A 20,782-nucleotide genomic window follows, 5' to 3' on the forward strand; every position below is an offset into this window, starting at 1 on the left:
AAGGAAAACAAACATATTAAATAATTAATGGAAAAATATGCCTATTTCTGAACTATAGATGGAGAGGACCTCTTTCCCCTGTACTGGGCAAAATAATGCTACCATTAACTTCAGGGGTTATTAAGGAGAGGTGATAGCCATACAACCACCATTAAAAAGCCAGGAACTTCAGACTTAAGATTAACCTTGCAAGTGACCCATGGAAAGTATGGAAATTAACAATTAAGGTAAGTTGCCCATACCATCTTAACTCTGCCCTGATTTACAATATTCAGTGTTTAAAGCCCCAGTTCCTCAAGTAATGTGAATATATGAAAAATTCAGCATTTTTTATTTCAAACCTTCATGGTTGTGGAAAAAATCCTGAAAGTGTGAACCCTAAAGGCTCAAAAATCAGAAAGCAGATTTAAAAACACACACACACACAATGTGATTTTTGATCATTCTGGGGTAGGTTATTCTGAGTACCCATGTGATGGGGTGCCTGCACCACACTGGGCTCTGAGGGGTTAATAGAGCCCTTGGGAGGCTGTGCAGGAAGCAGCCAATCAGAGAGGAGCTGCGAGGAGCAGCCAGTCAGGGGCGGGCTGGCCTATATAAGAAGGGCTGCAGGGCAGAGCAGAGCAGAGCAGAGCAGCTTTAATCACTCCCTGAAGCTTGAGGAGGACTGGCTGCCTTGTAGGCTGATGACAGCAAACACCCTGGGATAAAGCAGTGCTGCAGGCAGAAACCTGGGAAGCTCAAGGTAGCTCCGGGTGGGCTGCAGGGATCTGCAGGCTGTGGCCATGAGGCAAGGGCAAAGAGGGTGCTGTGGCCATGGGGAACAGGGGAAGTAGCCCAGGGATAGGGTAACCAGACAGCAAGTGTGAAAAATTGGGATGGGGGGTAATAGGTGCCTATATAAGACAAAGCCCCAAATATCAGGACTGTCCCTATAAAATCAGGAACATCTGGTCACCCTACCCATGGAGCTCTACAGAGGAGTCAGAGGGGATGCAGCAAGTGGCAGTCAGCTACAGGGTCCCTGGGCTGGGACCCACAGTAGTGAGCAGGCCTGGGTCCTCCCCTACCCTACTAGCCCCTGAGGAAGTGGCTGGACTGGGCTGTGTCATGAAGAGGATGCTGTGGTCATGAGAGTGATGTGGGTCCCTGGAGCAGAAGTGAGGGTGGCGAAATGCCACCAGAAGAGGGCTGGCGAAATGCACCAGCTAGCAGAGCTGATTGCCAGGACATCCAGTAGGGGGTGCTGCAGTGGTGAGTCGCACCCTGTCACAACCCACAAAACCAAGTATATTCAGAATTAAATGCCAAAGCTGCATCCTTAATGCCACCCCCTTTATACTAAGTTGAAAACAAGTCTTTTACTTCAGCATTTAGAGGGAGCAGTGTAAGGGACAACAGATAATTTTGCATTAGTTTGTTACTGCATGTACAAAGTTTTGAAAAGGTTTAAATTCCCCCCTTGGAATTTAAATGCTAACCCAAGATAAAATGACATTTCTGTAAAGAGGAGATGCGTGTAGGAGATAGTGCTTTACTAGGAACATATTTTTAAATGTATTTAAAGGAATACAATTAACTTATGTTTATTTCTTTAAAAATAAAAAAACTAGCAAGTGTCTCTCATTATGTCCTCTCAGCCCTGTTCCAAGAGAATAATCTTTTGTGCCATCAGCTCACTTAACTGCTGTAATACTCGTTGGAAGGGAAGGGAAGGAAGAAACAAAAAAAAAACAAACAAACCCAAGCTATTCTGTTAGTTACCTGAAGCAAGCAGGGTAAGTATCCTTAATAATGAGATTCACTAAAGCAATGTGCCTGAGAAGAAAGTGTGCTGACATAAATAACTAAAGAGACTCTCCAGCTGAAAAGAGCGCTGCTGTGTTTTCACCACTCAGTGATGCACATGCCAATTCTTCTGATGCAGCAGAGCTAATAACCACCCTTCCTCCCTCCCTCCATTTAAGCAGGGAATGTTATAGGAGCACTCTGGGCATACTCACTAACCCATGAAGGAGGAAAAAGAAAAATCCTTATTAAAATTATATAAGAATTGCATAAAGGACACAAACGGCCTGAAGGTGAAGTCAAGAAACACTTGGTACAACTTTGTTGGGGGTGGGGAAGGGGGAAAAGGTGACTTTAAGTCAATTCTCTCAATTTTGCCGCAGGCCTTTTCCCCTGCCACAAGTCAGAGCAGATTTTGGATCTGTGGCACCTCTCGCTATATGCAGCTCTTACCCATTCAACAGCCATTGACCTTTTCTGTGTGCAGCAGAATAAAATACACTGTCATGAGCAAACTTCAGTATGAAAAGAAATGGTAACTTCCCTATTTACTGTTTAGCCCAAGTCTAATGCAAAATTGGTCGAGGAGATCTGACCTGATTCCACCTCTGGGCTACTCCTGTCCCACCATCCTTCTAAGCCTCTATATAGGATACTAAAAATATTGCATCTTCCTCTTTTATATTACAGGATACTATTGTTACAACTGAGCAGGTATAAAAATGGCCATCTCATTTATCATTTTCAGCAAATAATGGCTACTGTAACAGAAGTGTTTACACCACCCTATAACAACTTTAAAAATACAACCCAAATAATAGAAGTCAAACACTTAGACAACAAAAGTAAACAACCCTTTGTCCAACCCTATGCCCTATCCCAACATGCAGTGCATTAGGCAGCAGGAGAGAGTGATTACTTGTGAGACATGAACTTAAAAGTAATGAATGCAGCTGATAGCTTGTAGCTTCTCTTTAATGTCTTATAACCAGTAACCACTTAAGCTTCCAAACAAAACATTTTATAAGCACAAATAATTCCCCTTCCCTTCTTTCTGTGGGCCTAGTCTAAGGCCCACCAAAGTCAATAGAGAGACACCCAATGACTTCACTGGAATTTGGATCAGATCTTTTATGAAACCACTAAGAATATTAATTTTCACATTCTTTCATTACATTTTACTTTTAGGGGGGAAAAGTATGGTTCAGTAGTTATCACACCAACCTCAGCTTTAGGAGATATAGGTTCAAACCTCTACTCTGTCACAGATTGCTTGTGTGAGTATGGGCAAGTCACTTAGTTTCACTCTGCCTCAGGTCTCTCTGTATGTAAGTGGGATAATAGCATTTCCCTATGGCACAGCACAAATGCATTAAAGATTATGGGGTGGGGGCCATACAATACTTCAGAAGGAGTTCCCACTGCTCCTCTATGCTACTTTAGCTCCCAATGAGTTGTCTGCCTCCACTGCTCTCTTTCACTTACTGCAGTGATTAAATTGTCAGCCTCCCTACACCTCAGCCTGGAATGCATCAGTTTTCCCCTTCCTGCTTGTGAAGTGAAGCTGATGCTAATGATCCTGAAACAAATGCACCTGGCAGATCTGCCCTATAGCCTTGCATGCTATGTTGTTAACACACAACTCCCTGACCCCTTCTGGCAGCTGTTCTAGTTGTTTACTTGCTGTTGCGGATTGTGGGGGAGTTAGGGCCCTGCACCCCTCTTCCCGAGATTCACTGCGACTCTCAGCCAGCCAGTAAAGCAGAAGGTTTATTTAAGGACAGGAACACAGTCTCAAGCAGAGCGTGTAGGTACGACCAGACCCCCCCCTCAATTAGGTCCCTCGGGGAGGTTCAGGGAGCTTAGCCCCCAGCCTGGGGTTCCCTGCGTTGCACCACCCAGCCCCAACCGAAACTAAACTCTCAACTCCTCCCGCTGCTCCTCTCCTTTGTTCAGTCTCCCGGCCAGAAGGTGTTAATTCTCCCCACCCCCGTTCCTGGCTCAGGTTACAGCTCAGGTAGCTTCCTTCAAGGGAAGTCCCACATCCCCACTGCAACCCCCCTGCAACATTCCCAGGTCAAATCTGCCCTGCTCCCTGCTCCGTCACACTTGCTGTAACGAATTGTTGCCATCAAAGGCTTCTTCTCCTTATTTGGGCTTTTATGAGAATGCTGGTGTTTGAGGCCATGCATCTTTTGTGTGGGGAACTGCTGTAGTGAGAATCTGACCTATTTGCTAACACTGTTTTCTCACAAAGTCAATGAAGAATTTAACCGCACCAAGCCTTAACACAACCACAAGGGAGCCTTCCCCTTCCTTCACACTTTGTCCTGGGCTGGGAGGCAAGTTGGGTGTGTATGGGAATGATTCAGGCTTTGAAAGAATGAATTAAATGTCCTATGTATCAGAAGTCACAGTCCCTCCTCAGAGAATGTGGTGTTCCTGAAGAATTCACGGTCAAAGGGATCTTACTGAGCTCATGTGCTGCTTCAAGGCCTGGCTGCTTGATAAAGGCGACACTATTTTGTATCAAAGCCTGGAACTGAGCAAGATTAACCAGATGGGAGGGTAAGTGATGGCACAGTGAATGCAGCTGCTACTACAGCTCAAGGGCTGTAGTAACAGCTGCAGAGTTGCTACATTGGTGCTTCACTGCCTGGGGAGATGATTTCAGGCCACAGTGCAGTCCACTGTGCAAGGTCTGTTTACTTGGGCTTTGGCTTGGGATCCAGAGTTTGGCCTCTTAATGCCAAAACTAAATTATAAATTTAAAAAATAAATAAATTGTCAGCCTCCCTACACTTCAGCTGCAACTAAATGTATCATGCAAAAAATATCATTACACCTTGACAGGTAAGGCAGATTCTGTTATGTTCTTTATATACTGAAATGTCCTCTCAGACTGCCCTAGTATAAAAACACTTCATGCAATTACAAGAATCTTCAAGTTTCAGGCAATGAAATAAAAAAGAGACATCAGTGAGAGGGAACACGGAATAGTTTGTCATGGGAGAAGATTTCATTGAACATAACCTTGACTTTCTTAATTAAAACTGAAAAGCATTTTTAAACTTTATTTTAGAAAATCAGTGAGAAGAGGTGCACTAAAATAGTCAGATACAAACAAAAAATAACTCAACTTATTCAAAGAGTTAGCAATAACATAACCTGCAGTTAACTGATTAGTACAATCAGAGAAGGTGATTTAGGAGATTGTGTTTATTGTTATACACCTTTCATTTAAAAATGCACTATAGTAGCTTAGGTAATGGATAACCTACATTATGGATAATAGATTTCCCTACACTAATGTACTGAGTGATAATTATGTTTTGAAGTGCAGCTTCTCCAGATGCACTGTTCAGGTGCGCAGTGCCACTTGAATTTGGTATGGTTTAGGTTTCATGGATAATCCATACACCGGTGTCAAATCTAGCTGGTCTTGAAAGCATTTCTCAAGCTTCAGCTGTTGCAAAATGGTGGTGAGAATAATAAAAATCTCATTACGAGCTATGTCTTCTCCCAAACACTTTCTTATTCCCATTCCAAAACCCAAAACTTTCTCAACGAGGCTTTTGTTGAGTTCACCGTTTTCATTCAGAAATCTCTCCGGTCTAAACAAATCAGCATTTTTCCATAATGTTCTATGGCAAAAAGAAATAAATTTTTAAAAGCCCTTACAGAATATCACATGTACAGAAAACAAAGACAGAAATACAGAGCCTGTACTTCTAAATGAATGAATTTACTTATGACCAATCTGAGTTCTTGAATAAGTCAAAATTAAATTTGCATTGGTTTTTCTCAAAAATTCCCAGAATTATGTAAAGAGGGCATGAAATTGAATTTTGTTTCATCATTCAACTGTACGCCTTTGATCCATGCATGGAGTAGATTCCAAAGGGGGCTGCCCAATGGGTGAACCTTGACAGTAGTGAGCAGTGCTGGAGGGATGCATGCTATATCTACCTGCACCCTTTAGAGACTGCAGTGGGAAAGTAACAGCCCAATGCAGAGGCACAGAACCTCCAAATGGGTGGTCCTGGTTCCCTAAAGATCACAAAGTGGGGATCCCCGCTTCACTGACAGAACAAATTGGAAGAAAACTGCACAAAGAGAATCTAGTAGAGATGTTCCCTCCCTCAGATAATGATTAACAAATGAAGCCTGCCTCTGCTCTCACAGATGCCAGCATAAAGGAGGAGAAAGTCCAATGAAGTTGGCAGAATTACAGTGGGGTAAATTCTGTTTCAGTTAGATCAGATTCAGGGTCATACTGGATAAAGCATGAAGTGGACCGGATCTCCTGCTCATTTAGCTGGTGAAAACCAGTCCTAAAGCTAATTTAACTCTCTATTTGGGTACTCTCTAGGTAGAGTGGAGGCACCGCAGGGAAAGGGATGAACAAGGAAAATTGGGTGTGACTAGGATATCCCTGTGCCCCAATGATCCCCAGGTGCTGGGCTGACTCCTTGGGGCCATAGATAGCTGGTGTAAAACAGAGAAGCCTTGAGTTGTGTCAGGGCCCAGCCCAACACCCAAACAGCTCCCGGATTGGAGGAATGTATCGGTGGCCGAAACCCACCCCATCATTCCCAATTAAGCTGCACATAGAACTCTTTAACCTCAGCTGAGGATTTAGACTCTACTTTATAAGAATAAGAAAAACATGGGCAGTTGCACTAACTAGGCTAAAATTACTACAGTTATCAGGCTTTGTTTGACAGCTGGAGTCTAGAAATAATCTCTGCACCATATCACCAAAGACTATACATTGATAAAGTGCATGTTGGGGCTTTTCCAGGGAGGATCTGGTATTGGCCACTGTTAGAGACAGGGTACTGTGCTAGATGGCCCAATGATCTGTTTCCAAATGGCTGTCTCTGTTCCAATCATCTTCATAGACTGTTTTGAGGAGAATGAGAACTGCATTATCCTTGTATAGATATAAAATAGTAATGTACAATGTGTCCAAGTGAACATACGTTATCATTTTATAAACATAAGTGAAAATACTGACTATAATAAAGTGCCAAATGTCATTATGAAACCTATAAACAAATTGGCAGATACTTACTCATCATGATTTACTTGATACATATTAACAAAGATACAGGTATCTTGGGGAATGAGGTACCCATTGAGAATGGTTTCTTTCGTTGCACTAGAAAAGGAAAATGTATCATATCAACATATGCTGATTATCTGAACATTCAGGGAACAAAATAGTCCTTTTTCTTATCCCTATGCTTATATCTAATGGTTGGATGATCGTACTTATTGTTTCTGAATGTTAGACCATGTCACAAGGCACCAGGCTTGATCCCCTTCATCTACAACAGCAAACTGTTCCTGCAAACTAAAGGCCTAATCTGATTTCACACCCATTGACACTGATGTAATACAACCTGAGTTACTCTTGATTTACACTGGTATAAGTGAGATCAGAATCAGGCCCTTAATGTATATGGTAGAGCAAGAAGACAGTTGGTGTAAATAGGTGGAGTTCTATTTTACTTCCATGGAGTGCCATGAATTTACACCAGCTGAGTATCTGGTGTTCATTTTAAGCTACGACTGTGATGCACTGTCATAACAGTATCAGAATTCCTTAATTTCCTTCACGTATTTCACCTTGCCTATAGTGGAAAAATCGACAAATGGGGATTTCAATCTCAAATTCAGAAAGGAAGCATAATAATTATCTCTACAACTCATTTTATTTAGACAGAAACAAACTTGTGTTTTGCTTCTTACCGGTGAGGAATGGTAAATGGTATAAATGAAGTGTGCCTTAAGATTTCACTTATGAAAGCTTCCGTATAATGCAAATCTTTCCTGTCATCAAATCTTGGTGACCTGAGTCCAATCTTTCCATCTTCAAAGAAAAAAATAGGAATGTTTAATGTGCTTCATGAAATTGACACGGGGCTTCATTTTTTGAAAAAGTAAATACGTTACCAATTTCTTCTTGAATTTTTGTCTGAATGTCTGGGTTGTTTACCAAATATAGGAAGATCCAAAATAAACATGATGATACTGTATCAAACCCTGCAAAATAAATGGGTAACCAGAATGCTGCTTTAATAAAAATCGGATTAAACACACACACACACACACAAAACATAATACCTGATTCTCCTCTTATATTGGCCAGGGAGTCAATGAAGTTGCATTGGAATAAAACTGATGTACATGGGAGAAAAATCAGGCCCAGGATATATGCCTGTTGAAGTACACCGAAAATCTCCCAAGAGTGGTGTTTAAAAGGTTGGCTAGATTTTTTTAATACCTACCAGCTCCAAAGATGTCATTCACAGTACTTATTATTTTATCATTAGATAAGGGTGGAGCTTTTCCATCACTTCCTTTGTCATTGCTTATACTTATTAGAGCGTCAGTAATGTCTCTGAGATGATTCTAAAAGGAAACAAAAATCTCTGACATATTTTCATCCAACAAGCTTTAACACAACATTCTGTAACCAGTAGTTTCCTAACGTGAGATGCACAGACCATGTATCTTCATGAATCTTGGAAATTCCTGCTAAAACTATTCTTGCTAGTACAATTAATATTTTTTAAATATTTGCCACAACGCATGGCAATTTATCTTGGAAAAGAACTGACCTCTGTATATTTCTGCAAAAGAAAATTAAGCTACTAGTCAGCAGTAGCTCAAAAAAACATGGACCAGATTCTGCTCTCATTTACATTCTGTAACTCCAGAGTAATGCCATTCAATCAATAGAGTTACGCTGCATCAAAATCTGACACCATTCTATCAATTGTTGCCTGAAAATATGTACTACTTACTAGTAGAAACGGAAAGTTCCTTTCATTTGATTACTCCTGAAATGGAAAAATCAAGATAATTGAATTCATCTGAGTGCATATTTAATAATATGCAGATTACATTAAAAAAATTACTTAGTAAAATGAGGGACAGAAATACTAGAAGTCTGTAGATTTACTCTGGAAGAACTTGGCTGTCTAACTGCCCTTTGGGTCTTTGAAAATCTCCATGCCACTCTTCATTATAAAAAGCATGGGGCCAAATCCTGAAGTACTGTGCTACTAATCCACCCAAAGAAGGGTCTTCCACTAATGGATCTTGCCTTTGTCTGACCCAGGTGTAGGAAGAGAGCAGGCAGTGGCATGGGTGGGCTGGGAACTTAGCTGCGGGAGATATCATCATCACCTCACCAATCTTGCAGGGAACCAACAGGAAAATGGGGCTGTATTACAGTGGAGCTGTACTTATGATTAGGCTTGGAAACATTCAAAATTTTTAAATCAATAAATATCAGTAAACACCAAACACATGCAAACCAATGAAAAAAAAGTCTATTAATAATAATTGAAATGTACAGACAGGCAGTAAGAAAAATGTTCCTTGAGAACATATTAGAGTTTAATTTAAGGATATTTACTTTGTATATTTTGACATGGTACTATATTAACAATTTGTGTTTTAATGGTTATAAAGCTTTAACTTTGTACATCTCAATGTCTATTGTCATTGAATAATTATTGGCTGATTCACCCAGCCCCCATAATCTCCCACAACTGTGAAAATTCAAATAGATAAACATTCAAAAAGATGCTTAAAACCCATAATTTTGTGCAATTCTGAAAATTTAAATAGATAATAAAAAGCTTAAAAATAAATATCAATATCTGTCACAATTATAAATAATTAAATTCTGCCACACCAAATTATAATGGATCTGTGTTAAATTTTCTTTAGAACCCTTCATGGTGGGAATTCATGGTCAGGGAGTTGTGCTGACAGGATGCAGAATGGGATAAGAGGAGCCTGGGGCAGAAGAATGGACCCTCACTACAGACAACCAGGAAGGAAGGATGAGCCCAGACCTCTTTTCTTGCTCCTTCTTTTACTCAGGTTAATCTCTTATTGAAGTAAATGGGATTTAACTGAGTAAAGACTCAAGAAATTTCCCCACAATAATCTGTAAGGAATGTCCAGGAGTCTGAGGTGTAGGGTATGGTTTTCCTCTCTATTCCTCTCTCTGGAGTATCTCCACTGAATGTTATGGAACTGGGTCCCCAGTGTTGTAAAACCAGTTCAACTGATATCAGAATCAGGTCCTTACATTATTCAGGACCAAAACGCTTCATTGTGAACAACTTTAAAAAATAATCCTGTAAATGGTGCTATTTCCTTCAAACATCTCTCTTTAGAAGATGCAGACATCAGGTTTGCGGGGAACTTTTTATTATTATTTATTTATTTATTTAGTGGTTGGTAGAAGTGGTCTCATGGAAATTTTTCTTCTGGAGTTAAAAAAGTATCGATATCCAAGCACATTTGTTTCCATGCTAATTTAATTTCCTTTGTATGGGCTTATACTTCTAGGAGGAAGTGAGAGATTCCTTAGTACAGCTCTTAACTACTTCAGTCTTGACAGGTTTCTGTAGCCCTCCCATTAGTCCTGGTCTGTGTCATATGTGAAGAGTTGCTGAATTAATTTCCAGCATTTATGAAAAGACTGTATACAAGCCTGCTTAAAACAAGGGGCCTGATCCTCTGCTCTGTTGCACCAAATTTAGGCTTAATTCCATTAACTTTAAAGGAGGTATGCCAGCAAAACCAATGTACAAGTAGATAATCATGTCAGCATTTTAAACAGAGCCATAAAAATTCAACTTTGGACCCAAATCTTACTTGTGCAGATTCTCTCTGCCTAGCAGCAATAGAGAATACTCATTACAAAACTGCTGTTATTGGTCTATAGTTTTGAAGTCTCACCTTATCATATGTGGTATAATGTTCTTCTACTCGTTGTGTGATGAAGTTATTTAAGACCTCATAAAACCCCTGGGCAGCCTTCACAGCAGGGATTGGAAGGTACCGAAACCAAGGTATAAAATCCGCTGGGTTGACAATACTTGTGGCTTTTAGAAAATCTGCATTGATCCTAATCATGCTAAGAAACTCTTCATCATTATATTCATACCTTTTGCCAAAGCACAGGGCACAGACAACATTTGCAACAGTGCAGGTAGTAATACCAGTGGGGTCAAAGGCACCTTTCTCTAAGGAGAGCTCCAAGAACATTTTCACCAGTGCTGAAGCTTCTGCACATACGTGCTCTTCCAGAAGACAAGAGCAAGTAGAGGTTTTGGCTTCTGACTTCGAAAAGGATCTTAAAGCTTTATTGGCAATTTTCTTGTGGAGTTTCCAGCTCTCTCCATATTCTACAGAAAATGACAGACTTTTTCCATCAGCAAAGAAAGAAAAGCTGTGCATCTTGGGCCTGCCAGCAAAACTCTCTCCATCTCTGAGTAACACTTGTTTCACCATATCTAGACCGTTCACCACCACAACAGGTACCATCCCCATCTTCAGGAGAAACACGTCCCCATATTTTTTCCTCATTTGGATAAATGAAAGGTGAGGATGCTCTCCAAGCTGAAGCAGGTTCCCCACAATTGGTAATGACCATGGACCTGGGGGAAGGATGTGCTTTTTGGTCATATTACCTATTATTCTTACAGAAATTAAAATTAATGTCATAGTAAAGAGGGCGGCCATCACCTCTGAAAGGGAAATCTTTGCCTCAAACATCATTTCCAGAAGTAAAAGCACCTAAAAGAGAAAATATTGGAAGATTTAATCACTAGCAGTAACTAGAATAGCAAAAAAACACCATCCCCTCCCCAACCCCCAAAGACTTGAAATAAAAATGTAGACTTGAATAGAGGTGGGAAATATAGCAATACAAATTGAAACACTTCACAGCAGCATTTCTTACATTGAATAGACTTATTTAATTGCGGGTGGAAGGCTGGGGGGGGCGGGGGGAAGACGATGGCCTTCAGATGGCAGTGACAACTCCAAGAATTCTGACTATTTCAGACGATATTGCTCTTGAGACTCTGGGCCACTGTATATTGTAACAGGGGATCTGCCTTGCTTTGACAGGATACAGCAAGACCTCCCATGCAAAGGAGGGGCAAAATGACCACCCTATGTTCATCCCGACTCTCATCCTTGGCTACACTGGCAATTCACAGCGCTGCACTTGCTGCGCTCAGGGGTGTGAAAAAACACCCCCCCTGAGCGCAGCGAGTGCAGCGCTGTAAAGCGCCAGTGTAATCAGCGCCTGCAGCGCTGCAAGCTATTCCCCTCGGAGAGGTGGAGAACTTGCAGCGCTGCGAGAGAGCTCTCGCAGCACTGGCGGTGCGACTACACTCGCACTTCACAGCGCTGTGAAACCGCGTGTGTAGCCAAGGCCTAAAGGGTCGTGCTAGCCTCATGCAATGGCTGTGCTCCCCCAACCAGACTGCGTCTGACCCCTGAACTGGGATACAAGAGGAAGGGAACTTTTTTGTGGCATATCCCACCCTTGCACACAAGAAGAAGCCAAAATCTGGTCCAGAGCTGCTAGCCTCTCATAAAAGACTGATAATAAAATAATACATGCTAAAGTATTCACTTGGCACCTTATCTGATGAAGATGTAGTAATTCATTTGCAGCATAAAGTTTGCACAGAAGATAGTCACACAGAACCCTTAGGTAATATTTGCCCTCTTTCTTGCTGCTTTAAATCAAAAGGAAACTCAGAAAAAGAAACCAAGGTGGTTTTGATAGATATTAATAAAATATTTTATATGATAGTTTTCTTATTTTATGCACCAAAATTCATAATGCTGGTGAGTGCAGGTGTTCAAAAGAGATTGAGCTGCCTCTAGCCTTGGTGAAACCCATAGAAATCATGTCTGGAAAATACCTGAAAAATGGTAAATTAAGAGTCAATGTATTTGGGTGTCTGGAATACTACAGTGTAGTTAAATTCACAGAGACATTTAAAAATAAGAGTTTTGACCTTATCATATGAACCTAAGCACATAACTCAGTATGTTAAATAAGATATTCAGCTGTACTGATTGAGAAGACTGTGAATGGGTCTGTGAATTAAGGGTAGTGTTATTTTTTCCCAATGTCTCTGGAATTCCAGATTCTTTTTAACAGGTGATCTTTGCCATCAGTGGTTCTAAGGTATAGCCATCTTTTCATTTGGGGTTGACCTCAGTTTGATGTAAACAAAGCCCAGTGATTTCAAAGGCAAAGACATGCAGTTTCATGGACCACTTTATTTAAATATTTGAGGATTTATTTAACACCAAGAGATCAACAATAATTATCCTGTTATATACCTGAGACCTTGCTATCTCGTTTGGTTTAAGTTTGCATAGTTATGAGCCTGAATTTGTCTGCTTGCTGACTTATATACCAGAATGACAATGTGTGTTTTGTGAGTTTCTAATAAACCACTTGAAAATAGTGATTGTTTCTTATACTTTTATATGTTTCTTGGCAGCTCATTATCTGTATCTTGTTGTCCCATTATTTGTGCCGTGCCCAACTAATATGGAACCAACACAAATACAATCATAAAATATACAGATGCTCAGAAAGCCTTAAACATGCATTTCTGAAGAGAAATGACTCACTGGTGTTGCTTTTGCAAAACTTCTAAGATTTCCCATGACAACAAAATATGTAATTGTTTTCTCTTCAGTTTACTCTCCCAGTACTTTTAATGAGTCCCTGAATTTTGAGGAAGAGGATACTACATTTTGTGGCTGGTCCCATGGGATGTGTTTTTAAGTTTCCCTACTGGGTCCCCTGAAGTCTAGTTAATTATTGGAAGCCTTCCCTTGCTTTGCAATTCCTAAAATAAATCCTGGCGCACTTCCCACGTGTTGTTTGCTGGCTGATCAGAAGGGAATACGTTTGCTGCTTGTTTATGAGGACTCTTGTATAAAATTTAAGGCCATCAGTTCAGGGCTGTGAATTTTAATCAATGAGATTTTAAAAACAACATATATGACTGAGATTTAAAATGTCACACTCGGACACTGCAAAATACTTCCTTGGAAGAAGGAGACGGCTTAAAATCTGCTTCAATGATGGGGGCTGGGGATGGTTGGGAGGAGGGGAGGTTGTCCCTCGCTTGCGCAGTGAGAGCTGAACAGCGTTCTGTGAGTGAAACAGCCCAGCTCGGGCCAGGAATCTGGAGCTCGAAACCCTCCGACACGGTTGCTTTGAAATCTAACGCTGTTCTCCCAGGAAACTCCCACATTCTCACCTGGCCAGAGCAAAACTGAGGTTAAAGTCCAGCAGCCTCTTCGCGCCCCTCTCTCCCGCCTCGGATCCTCCCAGCGCCTGGGCTGCACCTAGCCTTCAATCCAGCGCCGCAGAGACACCGCTTCTGGCGCTGCCCCTCCCAGCACAGGGCCCCGGGCGCTGGGGAGGGAGCGGTGCGGCAGGAGGGTGGAAGCAGCGGGCTAGCCGGGGCGGGGTGTCGGAAAGTTAGGGAGAGGGAAGCAGGGGGAGTGAGAGGCGCGGCACAGACAGGGCTATTGCTGTGACTAGTTTATAGAGGGATTTGTGTTGTTCTAGAGGATGTAAGGGGAAGGGGAGAGACTGGAAAAGAATAGGAGGAAAGGGGAAAAGGAGGGCGGAAGGTAGTTGGCTTGCTCCATATTGTGTCTGTGGAGGTACTGTGGTGGGAGAGTCGATAGGGGAGGCAGAAGGCATGTGAAGTAAGGGAGGAAAACTGAAACCAAGTGTAAACTGGCCAAGGGAAAGGCTGTTTGGCACCCACTTGGCAATTACATAATCATCCTTAAATTGGGCCTCTGGAAGTTTTTTTCCTGCCACAAGATATGAATAATTCATCCTGAAGGTGGGAATTCTTTCCCAGGCCCTATGCTGATCCCCACCCCTCATCATGGTGCCCTGATGCCAAGGTGACAGACACAAATGCCTAGGCTCTCCCAAAATATTTCAATACATGGACCTAAAGCTCCTGCAGTTCTAAGGCCCAAATATGTTGGTATTCCATAATACCAACTCTCCTTGACAATGATGTGCTGGAATGCAGTGGTGAAATAATCAGGTCCCCCGTATTGTCACTATGCTATTGTTTGTAACTGCATTTTCAGTTTTTTAGCTATCTCGTGTCTTTTCCCCCCAACTCTGTTTCCTAGTAGCTCACTTTCCCCAACACTAAGAATACCAACTTCCTCTGCCTTCCTTTAAACACTGTAGCCCTGACCCTCTTCTCACACACATACTTTTCTCTTCCCCAGTCTGTCTGCGCTCCAACTCTGTGTGCACTCAACATCATCTCTGTATTTTCCGTAAACCTGTACAATTCCAGCAACTGCCTTGTTAAATATTCTGTCCAGACCTTTCTCATTCTAGCAGCTTATCTCGCCAAATTCCTGTGTGCTCCATAATTTTATCTTCCTTCCCCCAGTTCTCTGCACCCAACTGTCTCATACTCATGGGTTTCCCAGACATTCATTAATGGGCAGTAAGAGAAGTTACATTTGCAGAAATGTAAACTTCTTTAATTAAAGTAAGGAGACCATTATATGGGTTCTTCTTCAACTCTGATGATAGGGTAGTTTTGGGTACTTGATCTAACCCTTCCAAAGAGGAAGTGGTCTGTCTGTTTAAACTGCTTAACTCTAAAAGTATCTCTAAGTCAATTCAAATTTATAAATGTTATCTCTGTAACTATATATCTTTGTCTAGAACTATAAAATGATACCTGTATTACTGACCCTCTTTCTCTCTCTGAATAATACTGGTATAACATAGGCTGCTTTTCCTAAAATATTGTTAATTTGATTTTTTAGTTTATATTAGCTTTGTGAGTCAGGCATGTTTGTGATCAGTTTTTTGCATAGGAGGTTGTCTCTTTAAGGACCCATTCTGCCCTTTGATGTGTGTGCTGGATTCTCATTGACTTTGAAAAATAGAAGTTGTATAGGGACATTTGAGGGCAGATTAGGTTCCAAATATTGATTGCTTACCTATTATGGAATACTTTGATATTTAAAATATATAATGGTTTTCACTCAAATAATAATAATAATTTGCTAAATTTCACAGTGTACAGCTGGTTGTAGATATGGTCAGTTGCTACAGTCTCTGCTTATACAGACAGCACTGGTGGGAGCTGGAAATGTTTGCCATTGCAATATAAAATTTTGCAATTTGTTTTTCTTATGAAATTTTAACCTTTGTTAAATTTTCCAATTTAAAAAAAAAGAAAAAGAAAAATATGATTTCACCTCTTTCTAGTAGTGATGATTTTTACTTTGACTTATGTCCTTAAGTATGAAGGTTAATATCCCTTATAAATGTCTATCCTAGCTGCAATAAAAGTAGATTGTATTCTTGTTAATCATATAAATATAGAATCCATTACTGAATCCTACAAAGTTGGTTGCTTTACTAATATCCTGTGGCAGTGTATTCCACAGGTTAATTATGCAATTTGGAGTAAATATTTTAATTACTTTTAGATGTATTTCCTTTAAATTTACTTAGGTGACCTATATATTCTCATTATAAGAAAAAATGCCCAGTTGCCTAGCTATATACCATTCCATGTTTTATATATCTTTATTATGAATCCTCTTAACAACTTCCTAAGCTAGATGGTCCTCGTCTTTTTAATTTCTGATCATGAGAAAACATTTCTATGTCTCTAATAATTTCATTGTCCTCCTCTAGACCTTTGTTTTTGAGATAGGATGATCTAAATTGAACACAGTAGTTGAGTACTTTGTTGCTACAAACACTGACATTTATATTCTCAAATTATTATTGTATCATGTTTGGAAGAAATGCTCATATTCCGTACTGGCATTACATAAAGAAAGGGAGCCAAGCCTTTTTATTAATCACAGATCTATTTTATTGCCTTCCACTTTAGACATGATAATAAAAATAATTGGTTCACAAGCTATTTCAGTGCTTAATGTCAACATAATACATATTGAATGTTGTTTATTATTCCACTGTCTTTGTCTGCACTGTTGATAATAGCTGTTGACACAAGGCTATAATTTAAACACATTTCAGACCAGTCATTTTGTCCAATCTGTATGGACATCATATATGTTGGACAAGCCTGAAATTTTGAAATTCTTTCATAACAAATCTCCATACCTAATTATATCCCTGATCCTGCAAACACTTCCATTTAAGCTTAATTTTACTACCATGAGTAATTCCATTGATCTCAATGGAACTATTCACATGAGTAAAGAGGGTGACATGGACAGGAGCAGAACCAGGGACCAGTGTGGAGGAAAGTTAGAAGAGGGTGGCTAGGGATCAGGTGAATATTTTGGGTGGGTGGCAAAAAAGGCAGGGACTGTGGAAGAAGGACTTCAAAGTTGAGTGGAGGGGGCCTGCTTTGAGACTCTGCATCAGCACAATGTATCTATGGCTATGCCCCAGAAAATGACATCCAGATCTAAGGGATTATTTCAGTTTTTGACAGGGTAATGGGAAAGCGGTGAAGTGGGTAGATCTCATTTGTGAATGTTGAACAGCACAGCATAAAAGAGGGAGATTAATCTGGCATACTGTGAAGTGTAACAGAAAAAATATCTTGCTTGACTCTCTCCTCACTACACAGGTGTAGACTAGGAATGACTTTATTGAAATCAATGAATTTACACTAATGCAGAACATGCATAAAAGAATAATCAGGCCTAACGTAGCCGTTCCTTTTATTCCCTGTATTAGATGGAAGAGAGAGTCTAGCCAATGGTAGGGAGTGGAAATAAGTTGATTGTGCTAATGACTGCCATATACGTAGTACACAACTAAGGGTTGAAAGGATGCACAAATGATATTACTTGGTATAAATCTCAGAAAATTACCATAAATACTAGCCTGATTACTAATATAGGTCCTGAACCTGCAAATACTTATTTATGTGCTTCTCTTGTCTACATAGAGCAGCAATGCGCACTATGGGGTGTGATTTCTAAGGCACACTAACGTGTTGTGCATTAATTGGTCCATGTAGACCCTGGTGGTGCACATTAAGGGTTCCTAGCATGCTTTCACGTAGTACTGTTTGAAACACCACTACATTCAAGTACACTAGGGAATCTTTTGTGTTCACCAGCAGGGTCTACACATACCAGTTAACACACAACATGTTAGTGTACTTTAGAAATCACACCCAAATTGCTGCTCTGTGTACACAAACCCTGATTTAAGTCCTTTTTTAAAAGCAATTGTTAAACTCCCCCTATTGTTTATGAAGGCCCAGATTTTCAAATGGGTATGTCTCTGATTCAAAATTGGGACCAAAATGTACTTGAAATTTATGTGTAGAGAGATGGCAATTTAAAACTGTTTAGGTTTCATAGTTAGATCAATGGTAGATCTAGATCTATTTTGTGGCCTATCGGATGCTTGATGTTCAGTCTGTCTAGTAACATTGTTAGGAAGATGAATATTTCCACGTGAGCAAAGCTTTCTTCCAGATACCTCCTCTTGTCAATCCTGAAGATCATTACTTTTCAGCTAGGTCCTTGATTTCTTGTCTATTTTCATCAAGAAATCTTTCAGGGCTAAACAAACCTGGGTTCTTCTATAATTTTCTAAAAATAAACATTACACTGTTAGGTATTTGATAGTTTAATATCTCAATTCTATGAGGTGCTGAGCACCTGTAACACCCAATGAATTCAATGCAAATCCAGGGCAATCAGCTCCTTGGAGCATCAGGCTCTAAGATAGCATGAAAATACATCTCTAATTTTACTAACTGACTCATGCACAGCTCTTTCTTCAGAACAATAGAAAACATATGCTTTTTTCATATACTATAAACATGTTCAGGTGCTGAGAACCTGCAGCTCCCAATGGGCTCAGTTGTATTCAAATGACAGCCAGCAGCAAAATTCCTATTGACCTAATTGGGCCTCAATTCAGGAAAGCATCTCTATCTGGAAAGTATTTCGGCAGGTGCTTAGCTTTAAGCATATATTTAAGCCCCACTAAAGTTTAAAGTTAAGTATGTGGTTAAGTGCTTTCCTGAATCATAGCCTGGAAGCCCATTGCCTGTGATGGGAGTTAAGGGTGCTGAGGATCTGTCCCTAATAGTCACAGAATAACAGAATGTTAATGTTGGTAATTTAAAAAAGTAAACCTCTCAATATTTGTTTAGTCAAGTATATTCTTATGTATTTTGCAAGACTGATTTATATTAGAACAGTAAAGTTCTTTAATGAACCAAAGAAGAAACATAGAAAGCAATAACTGTGAAATGCATCTGATACTAAGGGCTAGTCTACACTAGAAGCGCTACAGCTATCCCATCGGCATAGCGGTATTCACACCAGTGCTTAGTGTGGTGTAACTTATGTTGCTCAAGGGGGTGGCTAATTCAACCCCCTGAGCGACATAAGTTATACTGCCATAACCTATAGTGTAGACCAAGCCTTAAGAGTTGCGTGGAGGGAGGGACTTAACAAAATTTGTATTTGTATATTATTTTTCCAATATAGGTCACAATTATTTAGCTTCAAGTTAATGCAAATGATGATCACAGAGCATATAGGTAATAATTAATAACTTATATAAGAACATAAGAATGGCCCTACTGGGTCAGACCAAAGGTCCATCTAGCCCAGTATCTTGTCTTCTGACAGTGACCAGTGCCAGGTGCCCCAGAGGAAATGAACAAAACAGGTAATCATCAAGTGATCCACCCCCTGTCGCTCATTCCCAGCTTCTGGCAAACAGAGGCTAGGGACACCATTCCTGCCCATCCTGGCTAATAGCCATTGATGGACCTATCCTCCATGAATTTATCTAGTTCTTTTTTGAACCCTCTTATGGTCTTGGCTTTCACAACATCCTCTGGCAAGGAGTTCCACAGGTTGACTGTGCGTTGTGTGGAGAAATACTTCCTTTTATTTGTTTTAAACCTGCCTGTTAATTTCCTTTGGTGACCTCTAGTTCTTGTGTTATGAGAAGTAGTAAACAAGACTTCCTTATCTACTTTCTCTACACCAGTCATGATTTTATAGCCCTCAATCATATTTCCCCTTAGCCATCTCTTTTCCAAGCTGAAAAGTCCCACTCTTATTAATGTCTCCTCATATGGAAGCTGTTCCATACCCCTAATCATTTTTGTTGCCCTTTTCTGACCCTTTTCCCATACCAATATGTCTTTTTTGAGATGGGGCGACCACATCTGCACACAGTATTCAAGATGTGGTCATACCATGGATTTATATAGTGGCAATATGATATTTTCTGTCCTATTATTTATCCCTTTCTTTATTATTCCCAGCATTCTGTTCACTTTTTTGACTGCCTCTGCACATTGAGTGGATGTTTTCAGAGAACTATCCACAACGACTCCAAGATCTCTTTCTTTCTTATGACTGATCTTTTGTCTAGTTTTGATCTCTCAAAGAAGTCACTACATGTAAGAGATTGATCTCATAACAAATATATAGATTCATAGATTTTAATGCCATAAGGGACCATTACATCATTTAGTTTGACCTCCTGCATAACACAGGCTGTATAATTTTACCAAGTTCCCCCTGCATTGTGCCAAATAATGTGTGTTTAACTGAAGCATGTCTTTATACAGATTTCATCATGGAGAGTCTGGATATTCAGGATACATACAGTCTAAAACTTGCGATAACCTTGCATAGTGGGCAATAAAATACAACTTACTCATCATAGTTGATTTGATATTGATGGATGAAAACACAGGAATCTTTGGCAATAAAATATCCACTCAATACAATATCTTCAGTGGTACTGCAAGAAAACAAGGATACTAAAAAATCAACCAATACAAATTATTTGTAAAACACTCAGACAATAAGAACCCTTTGTCATTTCTTTGCGTTTTGTTCCTATCTTTCTTTTAATGAAAATGTTATTTATTTTCTTAAGCAACAAAGAAAAAATACAATATAAATCATAGTTACATCCTAATATAAAAATATGTATATTTAGGTGAATCAGATAAACCTTCTGTAAGCCAGTGAGAGCTGTTGAGTTCTTAGCACAGGGATGCGGCTTGCGGCTTGCCAGGGTAACCACCCTGGTGGACCGGGCCGGTTTGTTTACCTGCAGCATCTGAAGGTTTGGCCGATCGCGGCTCCCACT

General features: G+C 40.2%; 1 protein-coding gene across 3 annotated transcripts in view; it reads right to left on the bottom strand.

Annotated features, from left to right (window-relative positions):
• Nucleotides 1-4,835: 4,835 nt before the first annotated feature.
• Nucleotides 4,836-20,782, bottom strand: part of LOC128839623 (cytochrome P450 1A5-like) — a 44,680-nt gene continuing 28,733 nt past the window's right edge. For 2 of the 3 annotated variants that reach the window (XM_054032768.1, XM_054032767.1), the window contains exons 3-9: nucleotides 20,342-20,428; nucleotides 10,561-11,400; nucleotides 8,085-8,208; nucleotides 7,750-7,839; nucleotides 7,546-7,666; nucleotides 6,866-6,952; nucleotides 4,836-5,432 (exon numbers count right to left, since the gene is read on the bottom strand). In XM_054032768.1, the coding sequence (XP_053888743.1) occupies nucleotides 5,150-5,432; nucleotides 6,866-6,952; nucleotides 7,546-7,666; nucleotides 7,750-7,839; nucleotides 8,085-8,208; nucleotides 10,561-11,382 (1,527 nt within the window). In that variant the 5' untranslated portion in view covers nucleotides 11,383-11,400; nucleotides 20,342-20,428 and the 3' untranslated portion in view covers nucleotides 4,836-5,149. Of the gene's footprint in view, nucleotides 5,433-6,865; nucleotides 6,953-7,545; nucleotides 7,667-7,749; nucleotides 7,840-8,084; nucleotides 8,209-10,560; nucleotides 11,401-13,907; nucleotides 14,084-20,341; nucleotides 20,429-20,782 lie in introns of those variants that run through there. The other variant, XM_054032766.1, reaches the window with a different exon arrangement.

This window comes from Malaclemys terrapin, chromosome 6, assembly GCF_027887155.1.
Source record: "Malaclemys terrapin pileata isolate rMalTer1 chromosome 6, rMalTer1.hap1, whole genome shotgun sequence".
In the NCBI taxonomy this organism is placed as follows: domain Eukaryota; kingdom Metazoa; phylum Chordata; order Testudines; family Emydidae; genus Malaclemys; species Malaclemys terrapin.